Source organism: Gallinula chloropus (assembly GCF_964237585.1).
Source record: "Gallinula chloropus genome assembly, chromosome: 5".
NCBI classification, from domain to species: domain Eukaryota; kingdom Metazoa; phylum Chordata; class Aves; order Gruiformes; family Rallidae; genus Gallinula; species Gallinula chloropus.
The window spans coordinates 81,562,820-81,579,291 of NC_140090.1; the positions used below are offsets into that span (position 1 = coordinate 81,562,820).

Here is a 16,472-nt window from a genome sequence, read left to right on the forward strand (position 1 = left end):
CGGCACCAGCCCGGCCCGGAGCCGGGGGCAGCCGGGGGCAGCCGGGCAGAGCCCGCCCGGGGTGTCGGCGCCCGCGGGCCCGGGCCGGGAGCAGCGCCCGAAGCCCGGGGCCGGCTCCGCGGCTGCCCGCGGCACTGCGGGGCGGGATGGCGGCAGCCACGGGTGGATGGTCACGGCCGGCCGGGCGGGGCGGGTCCTGCGCGGCTTTTAACGCGCTTTGCTCGTCTCCCCGGGCCGAGGCGGCCGCGGAGCGCGGCGGAGGAGGGGCCCGGCCCGGAGCCCATGGCGGGGCGGCAGGAGGAGGCGCTGCCCGCCTGCTTCGCGGGGCTGGGCGCGGGCAGCCCGCGGCCGCGGCAGAAGCGCGGCGGGATGTTCTGCAGCGTGGAGGACGCCTTCGAAAACAAGACGCTGGACTTCCCCTCGCTCGGCGACCCCAGCCCCGGGACCCCCTCCGGCGGGCACCGCCGCGCCTCTGGCCCCGGCCCCGAGCCCGCCGCGCCGCCGGAGGGGGTCCCCGTCCCCGGAGAGCCGCCCGCCGGCTGCGCGCAGGTGAGGGGCAGCTGCGGCGGGGCAGGGCTGGGGCAGCCTGCCCCCATCCCATCCCATCCCATCCCATCCCATCCCATCCCATCCCATCCCATCCCATTCCGCCTCCATCCTATTCCATCCCATCCCATCCCATCCCATCCCACCTCATCCCATCTCCATCCCATCCCCTCCCTCCGGCCCGGCCCCGGGACAGGCGTGGAGCCGGCAGCAGGTGCGGGCAGCCGCCAGCCCCGGCCCGGCGCCCGGAGCCGCTCTCGCCCCTCGCCCCTTCTCCTCCCGCGGGCTGCGGAGCGGCTCCGGACGAGACCCCGCGGGGAGGGCGAGCGGGGGTCTCGTCCCGTCCCAGCCCCGCCGGCATCCCTCGGCTGTGACAGGGGCCGGGAGCAGCCCGGCGGGCCAGTTCCTTGCAGGGCACGGCCGGGGGCGGGTACCGGCCGCTTCTTCGGGGGACACGACTTCCCCCGCGACCCCCGGCCCTTCCGTGGCTGCAGAACCGCTCGGGCGGCGGCGGGACCGGGCAGGGGCTGCGCGTCCCGTCCCGCCCGTGCGACCAGCCCCGCGGGGGCGGGCGCTGGGGCTGGGGGCTCCTCGGCGGGCAGCCCCGCTCCTCCTCCCCGCGCCGGGCCGGCTTTGTCTGCGGCGCCGGGAGCGCGGCCCGGGCCGGGGGGAGCCGGCGGCGGCGGCGGCGGCGGGGGGCGCGCGCGCGCGTGCGGGGACGCGCGGGCACGGGCACGGGCACGCGCAGGGCGGCGGGAACATGTCGCACCAGGGCAAGAAGAGCGGCCCCCGCGTCGCGGTGAGAGGCTCTGCGCGGCCGGGGGCGCGGGAGGGACCCCCGAGGCGGGGCCGGGCCGGGGGGCGCGGGGGGCCGGAGCCGGCCGGTCCCCGCCGCCGGGGCGGGTTTTGTCCGCGGGCGGGGGTCGGGAACCGTCCGTGCCGCGGGGGGTGCGGGCTCCGCCGTCCCTTTGTTGGCCCCGGCCCGCGGCCCCGGCGCTTTGTCTGCCGCCGCCGCCGGGGTCCCGCCGGGGGGGGGGACACAAAGGCCGGCGCGACCCTCGCCGCGGCTTCGGGGCGGCCCCGCCGCCCGCCCGGCTTTGGCTTCGGCGCTGGGACGGAAAACGTGCTTCGGGAGCGCTTTCTTCGCGGAACGAGCCGGGCGGGGGAGCGGGGGCAGCGTCTGCCCGCGGGGTCCCTGCCCGGCTCCTGGCCGCCTCCCGGCCCCGGTCCCCGCCGGTCCCACGCCCGAGCCGCTGTCGCGGGGCGTTTGCCGCCGCCTCCCCGGGCTCGGAGCGGAGCACCGGGCGCTGCCCAGCCCGGCCGGGCACGGGGGGACTCGGCGGCAGCGCGGGGAGCCCCGGGAGAGAGATGCTTTATCCCCGTTTGCTGGCTCATGGCTGAGTTCCCCTGAAAACATCCCGGTGTTGCGTGAGCCGGGGCTGGGCCGGGGCCGGGGGACCGGCTGCCCTGGGCTGGGGCTGGGGCTGGGGCTGGGGGGGCTGGGGCTGGTTCCCGAAGGGGAGGGGCTGTAGGACGGTCCCGTCCGGCTCCAACAAAGACGCTTCTTTTGATTGATGTTATGGGACAAGGGAGAACAGCAGACACAGTAATAGCCTTGCTGCTCTAAGCCCCACGATGCGATTCTCCAATGTTTTTAATACGCCGGCGATGCCCTTTAAAGCGCGAGCCCAACGCTTCCAGGCTGTTGAGCATCAGCACACACCGCTGTGCCCGAAGGCGTCTCCACGTGCTCCTGCATCCTCCGCCGACTCCGTGCCGGGGCCGTGCTCTTTGTGTTGCCCATCTCAGCCCTGGCAATATTGTTCCCAGCAACACGGGAGAGGGGAAAGGGAATCCCCATAAACCAGGCTGCAGCCCACGGAAGCTCTCTGGTTGTTCTGGGCACAGACTCCGCGGGTCTGACAGGCGCAGCGGCATCTCGCTGTGAAGTGAGGGGAGTCCCGAGGCGTTCCCTGCCCCTGACAAGGCTGGGGAAGCTCACAGCGCCAGCGAATCGCCGGGTTAACAAATGAGTGTTAAAGTCTCGGCAGCCAGGCTGGAGGAGGCAGGGTCCTGGCTGCATCGCGGTGTCTTGCCAGCCTGATGAAACTGGTGACAACTTCTGTCAGTCTCTGAGGGAGCCCCGGGGCCCTTCGGGGTGGCAGCGTGTTCCTCCGAGGCAGGTGAGGAGCATCGGGGGCTGGAGCACGCTCCCCTTGCTGGGCTCTGCTCTGAGGTGTGCAGCTCAGACCGGTGCAGCGCGGCTCTGGGCTCTCTGGTACCCAGAGCTGTCGGGCTTGGCTGCGCTGCCTGAACCCCCAGGCCTGTACCACGCTCTGTGGGAGATCTCTGTTCACCTCAAATGATGAGTCTGGATGGTTTCCTTAGCAAAATACAGCTGGGTTTGGACTTCACAGTATCCCAGAATGACAGACTGGTTTGGGTAGGCAGGGCCCTCCAACCCCCTCACCACAGACAGGGACACCCCCCAGCCCAAAGCCCCATCCAACCCGGCCTTGAGCCCTGCCAGGGATCCCAGGGCAGCCCCAGCCTCTCTGGGCACCCTGTGCCAGTGTTTGTTCCCTGGTAGAGAAGGAATGATCGGAGGGCACAATGCAAAGTCCTGGGCTGAATGAAAGCTGAGACTGCGTAAAGCAGCATCTCAGAAATCTGCAAAGAGTGTTTGTTCTCCCGTTAGAGTGACCAGCTTCTCATCAAAGGAGGGAAAATTGTCAACGATGACCAGTCATTCTACGCAGACATTTATGTGGAAGACGGCTCGATAAGGTGAGTTACACCCCGTGTTCGGTGATGTGCTGCCCACGGCACACAGGTCTGTCCTGGCATTTCTCTCTCAGATGTGTACCTTCCCTTGCTGGTAAACGAGGGCAGCCCTTGGGATCTCTGTCCAGACAGCCATGTCGGTGTGCTGATGGGCTGTGCTCTGCTGAGAGCTGTGCAAGGAGCTGGGCTGTACTCTCTGCACACTGACAGTGAGCAGAGCCCAGCACTGAGATGCCCGTGGCTCCTCAGCTGGTGGCCTGGGGCATCCTGCTGCTCTGCCAGAGCCGGGCGGGCTGGGCTGGGGGCTACTGGGCAGACCCTGGCTCTGCTCCCGGCGCCGGCCGAGCACACCACACTGCCTGGCAGCAGCTTCTCCTCACCAGAGAGCCTGGCCAGGGGCACGGAGATGTGGGCAGCTGATTAATGGGGAATCTTAATGCCACTTCCAGGCAAATCGGAGAGAGCCTGAGCGTTCCCGAGGGCACCAAGGTGATCGATGCCTACGGCCAGCTCGTGCTGCCGGGCGGGATCGACGTCCACACCAGGCTGCAGATGCCTGTCATGGGCATGACCTCTGCTGATGGCTTCTACCAAGGCACCAGAGCAGCCCTGGCCGGAGGGACCACGATGATCAGTAAGACGGGGAGGGTTCGAGCGGGCTGGGAACTCGGGTGCTGTGTCGGGCTGGTGTCACTGCAGGGATGATGTACCCACACTGCAGAGATGAGCTGGTTTCTGTGGTAGAGATCAAAGCGCCACAGAGCTCGTTAGAGCCCATTAGGTGCCTCTCAGAGCCTCCTGCCACTGCCACACGTGTACATTAAAAATACATAACTGCTCCTTTGCCTCTGAAGGGAATGAAACGGAAGAAAACTTTGAAACACCTTTTAATACGTTTCTAGCAGCTCTGCAGCCCTGCTCTTGTAAGAGGGTTTCCATCCTGCAGGAGCAGCCCCAGCAGGCGTGGGTGCAGCTCTGTGCCCATCCACAGCCCGTGCTGGGGGGACCGGAGGGAAGATGGGGAGAGGCGTGGGGAGTGACGGGCTGTGGGTCAGCCCCAGCGGTGCCTGGGGGGGCTGTGTGAGGATGTGCTTTGTCACTGGCTGCTCCTGGGTGCTGTGCTGGGGGCTGTGAGAAGTGGGGGGGGGGTCTGAGTAGCCGTAGCCAGGGGTTGGTTTGCTCCCTTTGTCTCGTTTCGCCCAGGAGATTTATTATCCCTCGTGCTTAGCAGTGCTGTGACACCAATGTGCAGCAAAGCCTGTCCCAGGAGCGTCGGCAGCTGCTGCCCTCGGGGTATTTCTCTCTCCCTTTCCCTGCCTGACACCGTGTGGTGCTTCCCAGTCGACCACGTCTGTGCAGACACTGGGACCAGTCTCCTGGCTGCCTACGAGCAGTGGCGCGGGAGCGCTGACAGCCAGGCCTGCTGCGACTACTCCCTGCACGTCGACATCCCTCGCTGGCACGAGAGCCTGAAGGAAGAACTGGAAGCCCTGGTGAAGGACAAGGGTACGGACAGGGCAGCGGTGTTCAGCAGTGACCCCACATACAGGCCAGTCAGCCTCACCTCCTTCCCTGGAGAGGGGATGGAAAGACGTGTCCTCGGTGCTGTCTCTGGGCACATCAAGGATGGGAGGGTTGTTAGGAGGGTTGTAAAGTCACCATGGCTTTACCAAGGGGAAGTTTGACTAATTCAGTAGCCTCTTGTGAGGATATAACCGGGTGGATAGATGATGGTGATGATGGTAGGGCAGTAGATGTGGTCTGCCATGACCTCAGTAAAGCATCTGACACCATCTCCCACAGCATCCTCCTGGGTAAACTGAGGAAGTGTGGTCTGGAAGGTCAAGGTGGGTTGAGAGCTGGTTGAAGGGAAGAAGCCAGTGAGGTTTGATCAATGGGACAGTGTCCAGCTGGAGGCCTGGATCTAGTGGGGTCCATGGGCTGCAGCAGGACTTCACCCAGCTCCTTCATCCTTATTTCCATGCAGGAGCCACGTTTTGCTTCCAGATACACTAATACCGAGCTGAGTGACTTCAGTGCAATTTGCAGTCTCAAAGCAGGGGCTTAATTGGCCAATTAGCATCGAAATTTGCAGCGAGTTCCCTCTGGCAGTGCAGAGTGGAGCAGCTGGAGGGACGGAGCAGTTCCAGCCCATACTGTGTGGGCATCCCCATGAATCCCAGTTCATCCATAATGTGGCCGTGGCCTGGGCTCAGTGGCCGTGGCCTGGGGTCAGTGGCCATGTCCTGGGCTCAGCAGTTGCCTCTGTCCCTGTGAAGGGCAGTAGCGGGTCTCTGGCTCAGACTGGGTTTCTCACTGCAGCCCCTCTCCTCGTGTCACTGCCAGCCCCCCGCCCCGGCATGGCCTGTCCCCCCCTCACCCTGCCAGCTCGCCGAGCCTGTGGCTATGGCAATAAACCACCCTGTGTCTCCTTCTCTCGAGGGGTGAACTCCTTCCTGGTGTTCATGGCCTACAAAGACAGGCTGCAGTGCACGGATGCGCAGGTAAGGAGCTGGCTGGTGTCCCCCGCCGCGAGCTGCTCGTGCGCCGTGGCGGCAGCGCCGTGACTGCGCCGCTCTCTCCTGCAGATGTACGAGATCTTCTGCGTCCTGCGGGACCTGGGGGCCATCGCCCAGGTGCACGCTGAGAACGGGGACATCATCGACGAGGTGCGGTGCCCCCGGCCCTGTAAAGGGCGGCTTGGACGGGTGCTTTGTGTCAGGCAGCGCGTTGGCAGCTGCCAGCGTGGTGCAGACACTGCTCCTTCCACACCCCCAACCCACATAAGCCCACAGCCCGATGCTGGGAGGGAAGGGGCTGACAGGGGAATGTCAGGAGGAACTTTGTCACTGTGAGGGTGACAGAGCCCTGGGACAGGCTGCCCAGAGAGGCTGGGGAGTCTCCTTCTCTGGAGACATCCAAACCCACCTGGATGTGTTCCTGTGGGATTCAGTCTGGGTGCTCCTGCTCTGGCAGGGGGTGGGACTGGATGAGCTTTTGAGATCCCTTCTGACTCCCAATGCTCTGTGATTCCATGCCACCTGTCACTGTGCCCAGCAGCAGCTCAGTGGGAGCTCTGCATGGCAGAGAACATCACGGAGTCACTGGTCGGAGCCGTCGCCCCTCAGGTGCCCCTGAAAGGGGGTTTGTGTCCCGCATGGCTTCGGACAGGCTCCTACACTGCTGACCGCTCTTCCTCTCACCCCCAGGAGCAAAAGCGGCTGCTGGAGCTCGGGATTACAGGGCCAGAAGGACACGTCCTGAGCCGCCCCGAGGAGGTAACACCCTCCCCCCCCCCCCCCCAAACAGCCGCTGTGGCCGTGCCGGAGCTGCTCCCAGGCGCTTCCTGCGTGTCCTGTGTCTGCAGGTGGAGGCAGAGGCCGTGTACCGCGCCATTACCATCGCCAAGCAAGCCAACTGCCCCCTCTACGTCACCAAAGTCATGAGCAGAGGAGCAGCCGACGTGTTGGCACAGGCCAAGAGGAAAGGTGAGCTGCTCTCTCGGGCTCTGGGCCCATTTAAAGGTGCCCAGGAGCATCATTCCAGCTGCCAGGTGTAAGAACTCCTTATCCCCCAGTTCTCTCACATTCTAAGGGTGCTGAACCGCAGCTTCTGTTGGCAGGGTGTGCCAGGGCTGGCTGCTCTGAGCTGGGGGGGGTTGAGGTTTGGGATGTGCTGGCAGCTCGGACACCCGAATCTCTGCAGAGGCAGCTGGAAAAACCAAAAAGAGATAACAAAGGAAATCATTCCCTTGGAACTGTTTGTCATGGACTGAAGGGAACATGGGTCTGCAGCGAGCTCTGGATTCAAACTGGGGGTAGAGTGGGAGGAGCTGGAAGTGAGCTGCTGTGCCCAGGGGCAGGCAGGGGTCCCCATGGCCCTGCCCTCCCACAGGGTCCCTGTCAGAGGCAAATGGGAAGGTGCCTGGCTTGTGGGTACTGATGTGTCTGGGCTGGGGGGGAGAGGTGGCTCTGGGGTGCGTCCTGGCTGTGTGTCCAGGCCAGCAGAGAGAGTCCAGAGGCATCCAGAGGCTGAGGGAGTGGGATCGCTGAGGATAAGTGGAAGCCTTGTGTGGATAACTGCAGTGTGGGGTGGGGAGGGGGCACGAGGCACGTTAGCCCTGCTAACAGGCTGCTCCACAGGCACGGTGGTGTATGGAGAGCCCATCACCGCCAGCCTGGGCACCGACGGGTCGCACTACTGGAGCAAGAACTGGGCCAAAGCTGCAGCCTTCGTCACGTCCCCCCCCATCAGCCCGGACCCCACCACGCCAGACCACCTCGCCTCCCTCCTGTCCTGGTGAGTCCGTGCCCGGGCGGGTGTCCCAGCACATCCCTCCAATGCTGTTTTTGGGAGCAGCAGGACCCGCAGAGCAGGGCTGGGCGGGCGCTGGCGGCCCCTCACTCCCCTGGGACCCCCAGTCTTCCCCCCCGCCCCTGAGTGCCATGGGGTGCAGCAGCACAGCGGAGGCTGGTGCACCATTCGTGCCGGGTGTAACGCACACAGGTACTGCAACGTGCTTGATGCGTCCTTGGAGGAGGCAGTAGGATGCCCCACCACAGTTCTGGCATCACTCGGGTTTCCTTCAGCTCAGACCACAGCCTCTCCAGCTTTGGGGGTGCCACGCTTGGAGAACGTTTCCTAAAGTCACCCCAGGTCCGAAGGAGCCTGCAGAGGGTAGAACCTCCGTTTAAACAGCAAACAGAGCAGAGCTCAGTGCTGCGAGGCTGCTGTCACGTCTCGTAGGGGATTCCTGTGCTCATTTCCCATGTAAACCAACCGCTGGAGCACCAAGCCCACGAGCCCCGTGCCCCGCGGGGTCTGCCAGGCGAGGGTGCCCATCCTTGTGGGGAGTGGCATCGGGGTGGCGGGGCTGGTTGTGGCACCGGGTGCCTCCTCTGACCCCCTCTGCTCCGCTCCGGGTAGCGGGGACCTGCAGGTGTCGGGCAGCGCTCACTGCACCTTCAGCACCGCGCAGAAGGCCGTGGGGAAGGACAACTTCACCCTCATCCCCGAGGGGACCAACGGCATCGAGGAGCGGATGGCCATCATCTGGGAGAAGTGTGTGGTGGGTACCGCAGCGACGCTGGGGGTGGGAGGGTGTGGGTGCTGGGTGCGGGTGCTGGGTATGGGGTGCTGGGTGCGGGTGCTGGGTGCGGGTGCTGGGTATGGGGTGCTGGGTATGGGGTGCTGGGTGCGGGTGCTGGGTGTGGGGTGCTGGGTATGGGGTGCTGGGTGTGGGGTGCTGGGTGCGGGTGCTGGGTGTGGGTGCTGGGTATGGGGTGCTGGGTATGGGGTGCTGGGTGCGGGTGCTGGGTGCAGGTGCAGACACACGAGCAGGGCTCGTGCCAGGCGACCTCATTAATCCCACCGAGCTGGGAGCTGTGACACTGTCTAGACTGCTGCTTCAGAGGAACTTGCTAATGAGAGAAAATGTGATGCTCAAGTGCTTTCAAGGCGCCTTCAAAGGCTCGGTGCGGGGACCACCCACCCCCCCCCCTCACAGCAGTCACGGGGAAAGGCTCCCCAGTGAATTTTCCTGAGGGTTGGATGTGATGTTCCTCTTCCCTGGCGCTTGCAGGAGGCAGACAGGGACAGGGCAGCTCTCCCTCGGGGCCATGGCTATGGCTGATGGCTGCCTGGTCACACTGGGCCCCCCTGATGGGGATGGGTTCCCGTGGCCCCTCTGTGTCTGCTGGGCAGAGGAGCTTTGCTGCCAAGGGCAACACAATAAAGAGCCTCTGGCCAGCAGGACCCAAGTCCCACCAGGAGCATCCCTGGAAGGCTCCAACCCACATCCCACAGAGGAGGCATCTCTGTGTGGGCTTCCAGGGCCTCGGGAACCGAGCACCCCCTGAAATCCCTGTCTTAGGTGGGCTCTGCCCAAAGAGAAATGAAATTGGTGTTTAGATGATAAAGACAGATGGGAAATGTCACTGTTTGGGTTCACTTCCAGTGTTCCTTCTGGAAATACCCCCAACCACCACCCTTGGTGAGCATGTGACGCCTGTACAGGGAGTCGGAGCCTACAGTGAAGGTCTTGTCCTACGGTGACCTTAAATCTCACACAGTCCAGGGAGAGTGGAGCCCATCTGCTGCCTTACACACCCACAGGGACAAGGCTCAGCCCCTGTGCCTCCTTCCCCGTACTGGCAGCGCCGAGCAGGGGGGGGCCTCGCTCTGCAGTTGCTTCTGGTGCCACATGCCTGCTGGAGGGGGAGCAGGACAGGGATGCTGCCGGGCATGGGGCACGGCTCCTGTGACTTTCCTTCCTCCCTTCACTGCCCCAGGTCCCAGGGAAGATGGATGAGAACGATTTCGTGGCTGTGACCAGCACCAATGCTGCCAAGATCTTCAACTGCTACCCCAGGAAGGGGCGCGTGGCCGTGGGCGCCGACGCAGACCTGGTCCTGTGGAACCCCAAGGCTACAAAAATCATCTCAGCCAAAACCCACCACCTGGTAAAGCAGCTCTTAACAGTTCTCCTGGGCTAAGCAGCTCTTAACTGTTCTCCTGGGCTGGGTTTGGAGCCCACAGAGAGCCGTGGGACGGTGTATTTCTTACATCAGAAAGATGGGGCTGCTCAGTGAGGGGGAGGGGTTCCTGTGCACCACAGGATAAGCCCCTTTTTTGCCTCCAGGCACAAGGGAATAACCTCTGGAAAGGCGCAGAGGGTCTTTTGGGCAGTTTGCTAGTGATAGAAATGAGAGTGTTGGAGAAGGGGGCAGGACTGTGCTCCCTGCAGCGTGGACTGGCTGTCCCTGCCAGTTTCGGTACCAGGCTCAGGGTGACTCTGAGGTGACAAGAGCTTCTGTCCCCAAAGGGGCAGTGGAAGTGGGGCTCCCCTGGGACTGAGAGGTGGGCGGCTCCATACAGCAGGAGCTGCCTTTGCTCCTGGTCACTCAGGCAGGTGCTGAGGATTGAGTTTCTCCATCCTGGTGTCCAACTGGAAGAACCCCGTTATCTGGAATGTGAGGAGGTAGCTGAGGCCAGCTGATGGTGCATGAGGGGCGATGTACAAAAGGGAGGGAGCAGGGAGGATACTTGACTGGACCATCACCTTCTTCAGTCTTAACTGCACTGAGTCTCTGGGTTTGACCCTGCCAGAACGTGGAGTACAACATCTTTGAAGGCACCGAGTGCCACGGGGCTCCCACCCTGGTCATAAGCCAAGGCAAAGTCGTTCTTGAGGATGGGAACCTGCTGGTCACCCAGGGCTCGGGCCGCTTCATCCCCAGGAAGACCTTCCCCGACTTCGTTTACAAAAGGATAAAGGCAAGAAACAGGGTAAGGGGACTTGTACCCACCCTCACCCACACTTGGAGTGCACTCTCTCTGCACCATGGTGCTGTGGCCACTGCAGCCAGCTGCCCAACAGAACCGCCAACAGAGGGAATGCTGTTGGTGTTATGTATTGTGGGGCCTGGTTACTCTGTGCTGGTGCCATCGCGCTGCTCTGCGCGCAGCTCGTTAGTATTGCCCGGTTTAGCACTGCGGTGAACACCACTGCTGCTGGTGCTGTGTGTCTGTCCCAAGGCAGGAACAGGACTGGGCCCAGCTCTGTGGCCTGTACCAAGGCTGAGGGGAGGGATTCCTCCTGCCCATTTAGGACAGTCTCTGTTGCTGCATCACCAGCGTCGGCTCCGCGGCTCTCAGAGGGTAATGGATGTGGCGGTTGGTAATTACTGGAAATGCAATTAGATGAACCCTCTGGTGTGCCAGCACAGCTTCCTAAGGAAATGGGAAGATGTGCAAGTACATAAGAAGCTTCTAAACAGCTCTGCCCCCTCTCCATCCCCATGGGTCACTTAGAGTGGTTGTTATGGGCTAGGTGAAGGCAGAGCAGAAATTACTCACCCTGACTGACCTGCAGCAGTGCTGGCATCTGTGGCAGGAACCCCGGCAGGACCTGGGGGTCTGGGGGTCCCTCTGGGGTGTCAGGGGATGCCTCTGGAGTGAGGGCAGGATGGGATCCTGCCATGTCCCTGGGGGATGTGGATGGGGATGATGGGATCCTGCCAGGTCCCTGTGGGAGGCTGCATCTCCCCTGTGGCACTACCCAGTAGTGGGCAGCCATCTCTGCTCAAAGCCCCCCAGGGAGGTGTTATGCACAGGGAGGGTTGTTATCTCCATGCTGGGCCTGCTCCTCGTTCCCCCTGAGCCTCAACACATGCCTCACACCTCTGTTACTCCCCACTCACAGCTGGCCGAGGTCCACGGCGTGCCACGAGGGCTGTACGACGGGCCGGTCCACGACGTCCTGGCCAACACCAAAGCCGTGGCCCCCACCCCGGCCTCCAGGATCGCGCCCTGTGCGGCCAAAGCCCAGGCTCCTCCCGTGCGCAACCTCCATCAGTCGGGGTTCAGCTTGTCTGGTAGGGCCTGGGGACCCTGAACGTGGGGGCTCGTGGTGGGAGGGGGCTGGGATGTGTCCAGGGCTGGTGAGCAGCAGAGCAAAGCTGCCGGATAGAGACTTAATCGTGCTGCTCAGCACGAAGCAGCCCCCCCTGCCTGGGGGCTGCCCAGCACAGCCCCTGCCTCTCCTCTTCCCCAGGCTCGCAGGCGGACGACCACATCGCCAGGCGCACGGCTCAGAAAATCATCGCCCCGCCGGGCGGCCGCTCCAACATCACCTCACTGTCCTGAGGGCCGGGGCAGCCCGGGGGCTGCGCTCTGCCCCGACGGAGCCGCTGCCGCGGCGCTTGGGCCCTGCTGGGGCCGCGTCTGGCTGGGAAGGGGCCGGTGGGTCGCCCTCAAGGTCAGGATGAAAATGAAGCGCTGGCCAGCTGCCCCAGCCCCTCCTTCTTGTAGGTAGCTGATAGAGTAACCCTCCTGCCAGGTTCCCCCTCCCTGTCGGTGTCCATCCCTAGCCACTGGGAAAGCCCAGCCCCATGATGCCCTTGGCCAGCTTGTGGCCAGGGCGGACGCGAAGGTGTGCTGCAGCCAGAGTGTGCTCCTGGGGAGCATCACCCGCCCTTCCTGTGCTGGGCCGGTGACCACAGGACGAGGGCTGGTAAAGGCCTCTCTGCCTGTTCGGGTTTAACACTGGGAGCTGCGGCTCCTCCAGTTGCTGCCTCCCCTCTACACCACTGCAGCCATGTGGGATGGCAGCGTGTCCGTCTGTCCCTGCCGTGGTCACAGTGTCTGGGGGCGGGCGCAGGCACCCCGGGCAGGGCGGGTGCTGGCTGCTCCCAGGCCCCGCTGCCCGTAGTCTTCCCCTTAGGCTTGTTTTTTAGAAATTATTTATACAGTTTTTCAGGAACCGAGTGTGAGTCTTGCAGCCGCTCCCAGGGCTCGTTTGAAGGCCTGGCACACACACCAGACTCTTTTATAACGCCCTTAGAGCCCGTTCGTTCTGTTTAAAGGCAGGTACGGGGGTGACCCGCTGTGCCAGGGCCTGTGCATGTACCTCTGGGGAAGGGCTCGCCCCTCGTCTGCTGGTCCCTGCGCTGAATAAAGCTTGTGGCAGTCACGGGTGAGAGAAGCGCTTCATCCTCCACAGCTGAGCGTCGTGTTCTCAGCACCAAGCTCTGCAAACTGGGGTCAGGGTCCTGTCACCCCCATGCCAGAGAAAGGAGGATCATTGCTGGTGACACGGGAGTAATGGAGACACACACAACGCCCCCCCCGCCCCCCCTCCCCCCCCGCCCCCAGCTGATGGGCTCACAAATGAGGCACGCTGAGGGCGGTGGGGTTTCTCCCAGGAGGTCGGCACCGCTTGGCTGCCGGCTCTGCATGGGGCTGCAGGGGATGCTGCAGCCCTGCAAGATGAGGCTCTGCCTCAGGCAGCCTGTGCTGGGTCCCCAGCTTGGGCTGAGAGCGGGAAGCAAGAGCAACAGAGCTGCACCCTGAGCAAGTGCTGGCGCTGGGGGGGAGCTGGCAGCACGTTCTGCAGCTCTGGGCATGTAACTGGTGAGAATTCATGGCCACTACAGCCGTGACTTCCCACGCTGGCAGGAGGGGTGACAGCCCTGTCTCCGAGACTGGGGTGTCTGCAGAGTGCTGGGGCTGTGCTGAGCCATCCCAAGCCAGGGCAGGGACGGTCATGCTGCAGCCGGGGGGTTGAAGGGGGGGCAGTGACCGACCTGGGGCTTGTGTGGTTGGAGGTGGCCCGAAGCCTGATGGGCATGCAAGCTGGGGCCATGCACCCCTCTGCCCCCCTCAGGTAATGGGACTGTGTGTGGTTATCTACATCCACAACCTTAAACCAGGAAGGGATGCGTGGGGTTTTTTTAATAATTACCTGATCTTGCTGACATCTCCTAGGTTAATGCACTGAGCTGTCCTCATTCCTGCATCAAGCATCTGGGGCTGCATTCGTTCATTTTAAACAATTCAATTCCACTCACTGGTTTTTCTAGCTTTCCCTACCATTGCACAAGGCTAATGAGCAGCTATTTATTTCCTTTGTAAACAGTGATGGCAGTGGCAACCCCAAAAGAGAAAAGGTACAGGCTGCTGCACTCCCGCCACTGCCCAGACATCCCAGGCTGAGCTGGATACCCCCACATCCCCAGCACTTTGCCAGTGAAATTCTGTGATCTCTGCCCTGGACATGTCCCTGTCTCTGACAGCCAGGCTTGTTGGGGGCTGCTGGGATCCCCAGTGGCAGCCAGAGATGCCTCCCTGCCCCCCACATTGCCCTGCAGCCTGTTTGGGCTGGTGCCCCCACCTTGCCAGCCGAGGGCTCTGCTCCCACTGCCCGTCCCTGCGATGGCAGCTCTGCATTTATTTCCTCTGCTGGGATGCTGTGCGGTCATCCCAGCACCCTGACACACCGAGCGGGGCTGGGATCATCTCTGCAGCGCTGCCAGTGCCAGGAGATGCTGAGCAGAGACCCAGCAGAGCCAGCTGAACGCAGCCCGAGCCTCCAGGAAGCAAAACCACCTGGAGCACAAACACGGTCTCTGGTTGGCCTTAATTTCTTTGGACATCTTCCCTGCAGGCTCTGGGTCAGGCATGCTCAGCAGAAGGGGCTGGGGAGACGCTCCTGCCCTTGGCCCAGGGCCTGTGCCTGGCTCTGTGGCAGCGAGGCACTGCAGCTGCGCCGGAGGAGCCCTGAGCTGGCCCTCAGAGCAGGGATGAGCCTCTCGCTTGCACACAAACCGCAGCTCTACTTAAAGCAGTAAAATTGAAGTCAGTAACTGCCCTGTCCAAAGCAAAGCTGGCTATGCACTGAGTGTGTGGGTCTGGAACCATGCACGGCCCGGAGAGCGAGGGCACCCCACAGCCACACACCCAGCCGAGGGCTCTGGGGACGTGCAGACTGGGGGGCTGAGAGCTGCTGTGACGTGCCAGCCGGGGGGGGGCGAGGGCTGTGGGGACAGGGCAGTGGTAGCAGTTCACCAGCCACAGCAAAGGGCCCCCCAGGCCTCACACGTGTTGTGTGGAACATCCCTGATGTTTCCCGGCACGTGCAAACCAGCTGCCAGCAGACACAAAGTCATCACGGTGTTCCCATGCTCCCTGCTGCTTTTCCCTCGAGCAGGGCAGGGGGCTGCTGCCCCTCAGCAAGGGGCTCAGCAGAGACCCACGTTACAGCCATTGGCTCATCCCTTTATCACTCCTTCTGAAGCGGGGCAGAGCCCTTCTAGAGGCTTCCACACGGAGCTGACGCAGGTCAGCACATTGTGCCAAGACCCGGGGTGAGTCATTCCCGGCGCTGGCGAGGGCTGAAGCCAGAGTCCCCTGAGTTCCCCAGGGCCGTCTGCCCGAGTCTGACACACAACATCCCGGGCTGTGCAGGGAAAGGCCAACACACAGCGAGCTGTGGGGGCTGTGGGTGAGCCCTGGCCCTGCAGCCTGGCGCAGGGCTCACTCCCAGGCACGGGCACGGTACCCACCGAGGCACATCCTGCCTCCTGCCCCAACCCATCGGCGCGGGTCAGACACCAGGAAGCTCCAGCCTGTGGTGGGTAACAGAACCAGAGTTGTAACGTCCCCTGTGTGCAGGATCCGGTGGGTTTGATACGGAGCAGAAACCTGGACAGGAGCAGGAGCAGGCGGCAGTGTTAGAAACACACATTTATTACTGCACAGGTGCAATGGCTTCTGCAGCACCTGCAGGAACAAACGCCTCAGAACTAAAATACCCCGTGATGTGGCAGAATTCTCATGCAATAAAATTACAGGAAGGTTTTAACAGAAAATACACAGATATCCTGTACATGGATTTCCACTGAAAGAACTGTTGAAAATACCCTGCCCAGGCATCAGGCCTCCAGCGCTGCCCAGTGTCCAGCTCCTATTACTGGCCTTTTTGCTGGTACTTTATGTCACCTCCTCTCCTTTTGGCACGGGACAGAGCAATAAAGGATTGGCAACAGAAGAGACATCAGGACCGTACCTGGTGTTTGTTTTCCACACACAATTCCCAGTGAAGTCAGTGGGATTCAATGGAAACACTTAAAAATAGGCAGCTCTGCCAAACTTCAGAGTACAACAGGGATAAGAAAACGATCTGATGGCAAGGAGTCAAAGGGGAGTGATTCAGAGGCGACGCAGACTTGCACAGGGAGTCATGGCACAGCCTGTATAGACCTGTCATACAAAACCTGTGTATGGAAATACCTGCCCCAGGAATCGCTGTGTCCACAACAGCAGCCACGGGAGCCAGAGCTGCCACTGCCTCTCCTGAGCTCCACACGGCACCACTTGGTACCAGCACTCACTCACCCCCTCACTGAGAGCTCTGCTCACATCTGGAGCCGTGTCAGCTCTAACCCAGCAGTGACAGGCTCAGTGTCAGAGCCTCGTGTCGCCATGGGAGCCAGCCCTTCGCAGGGGATAACCAGCCCGGTGCACTCCACACATCCCCAGCCCGGCTCTGGCTGCTGCAGGCAGGGTTGGCAGCTCCCAGCTCCTCTGCCAGCGAGCTGCCCACCCAGGACAGGCCCCACAGCCCCACGCACACCGGTGGCAGCACCACACGCTCCTCCAACACCCACCGATACAAGTGCCACCGGCACGGGAGGGCAGCGTTGGTGGGCAATGCCACCGCTCCCCCAGGTGTGACATCCCTGTGCCCACCGCGGTCGGTGCAGCCAGCCGGTGCCAGCAGCTCACCACCGGAGCCGCACGGGGAGGGAAGCGGCTCCAGTCAGCACAGGAGTTTGGCACAGACAGGTGGCTTTATGGGACAT

The 16,472-nt window shown here is 62.9% G+C and overlaps 1 protein-coding gene across 2 annotated transcripts; it reads left to right on the top strand.

Annotated features, from left to right (window-relative positions):
• Positions 1-282: 282 nt before the first annotated feature.
• Positions 283-11,976, top strand: DPYSL4 (dihydropyrimidinase like 4; the record flags this gene model as incomplete). 2 transcript variants are annotated; one of them, XM_084264460.1, is made up of 14 exons in its annotated part: positions 283-549; positions 3,245-3,333; positions 3,780-3,964; positions 4,672-4,836; positions 5,773-5,834; positions 5,919-5,999; positions 6,540-6,608; positions 6,698-6,818; positions 7,473-7,629; positions 8,257-8,398; positions 9,621-9,791; positions 10,438-10,617; positions 11,534-11,705; positions 11,885-11,976. In XM_084264460.1, 14 exons carry the CDS (start codon positions 283-285, stop codon positions 11,974-11,976), a joined length of 1,953 nt encoding a protein of 650 aa, XP_084120586.1. The 2 variants fall into 2 exon arrangements, with proteins under 2 accessions (XP_084120586.1, XP_084120587.1); XM_084264461.1 differs by lacking the exon at positions 283-549 and adding an exon at positions 1,307-1,345.
• Between the last annotated feature and the right edge of the window lie 4,496 nt (positions 11,977-16,472).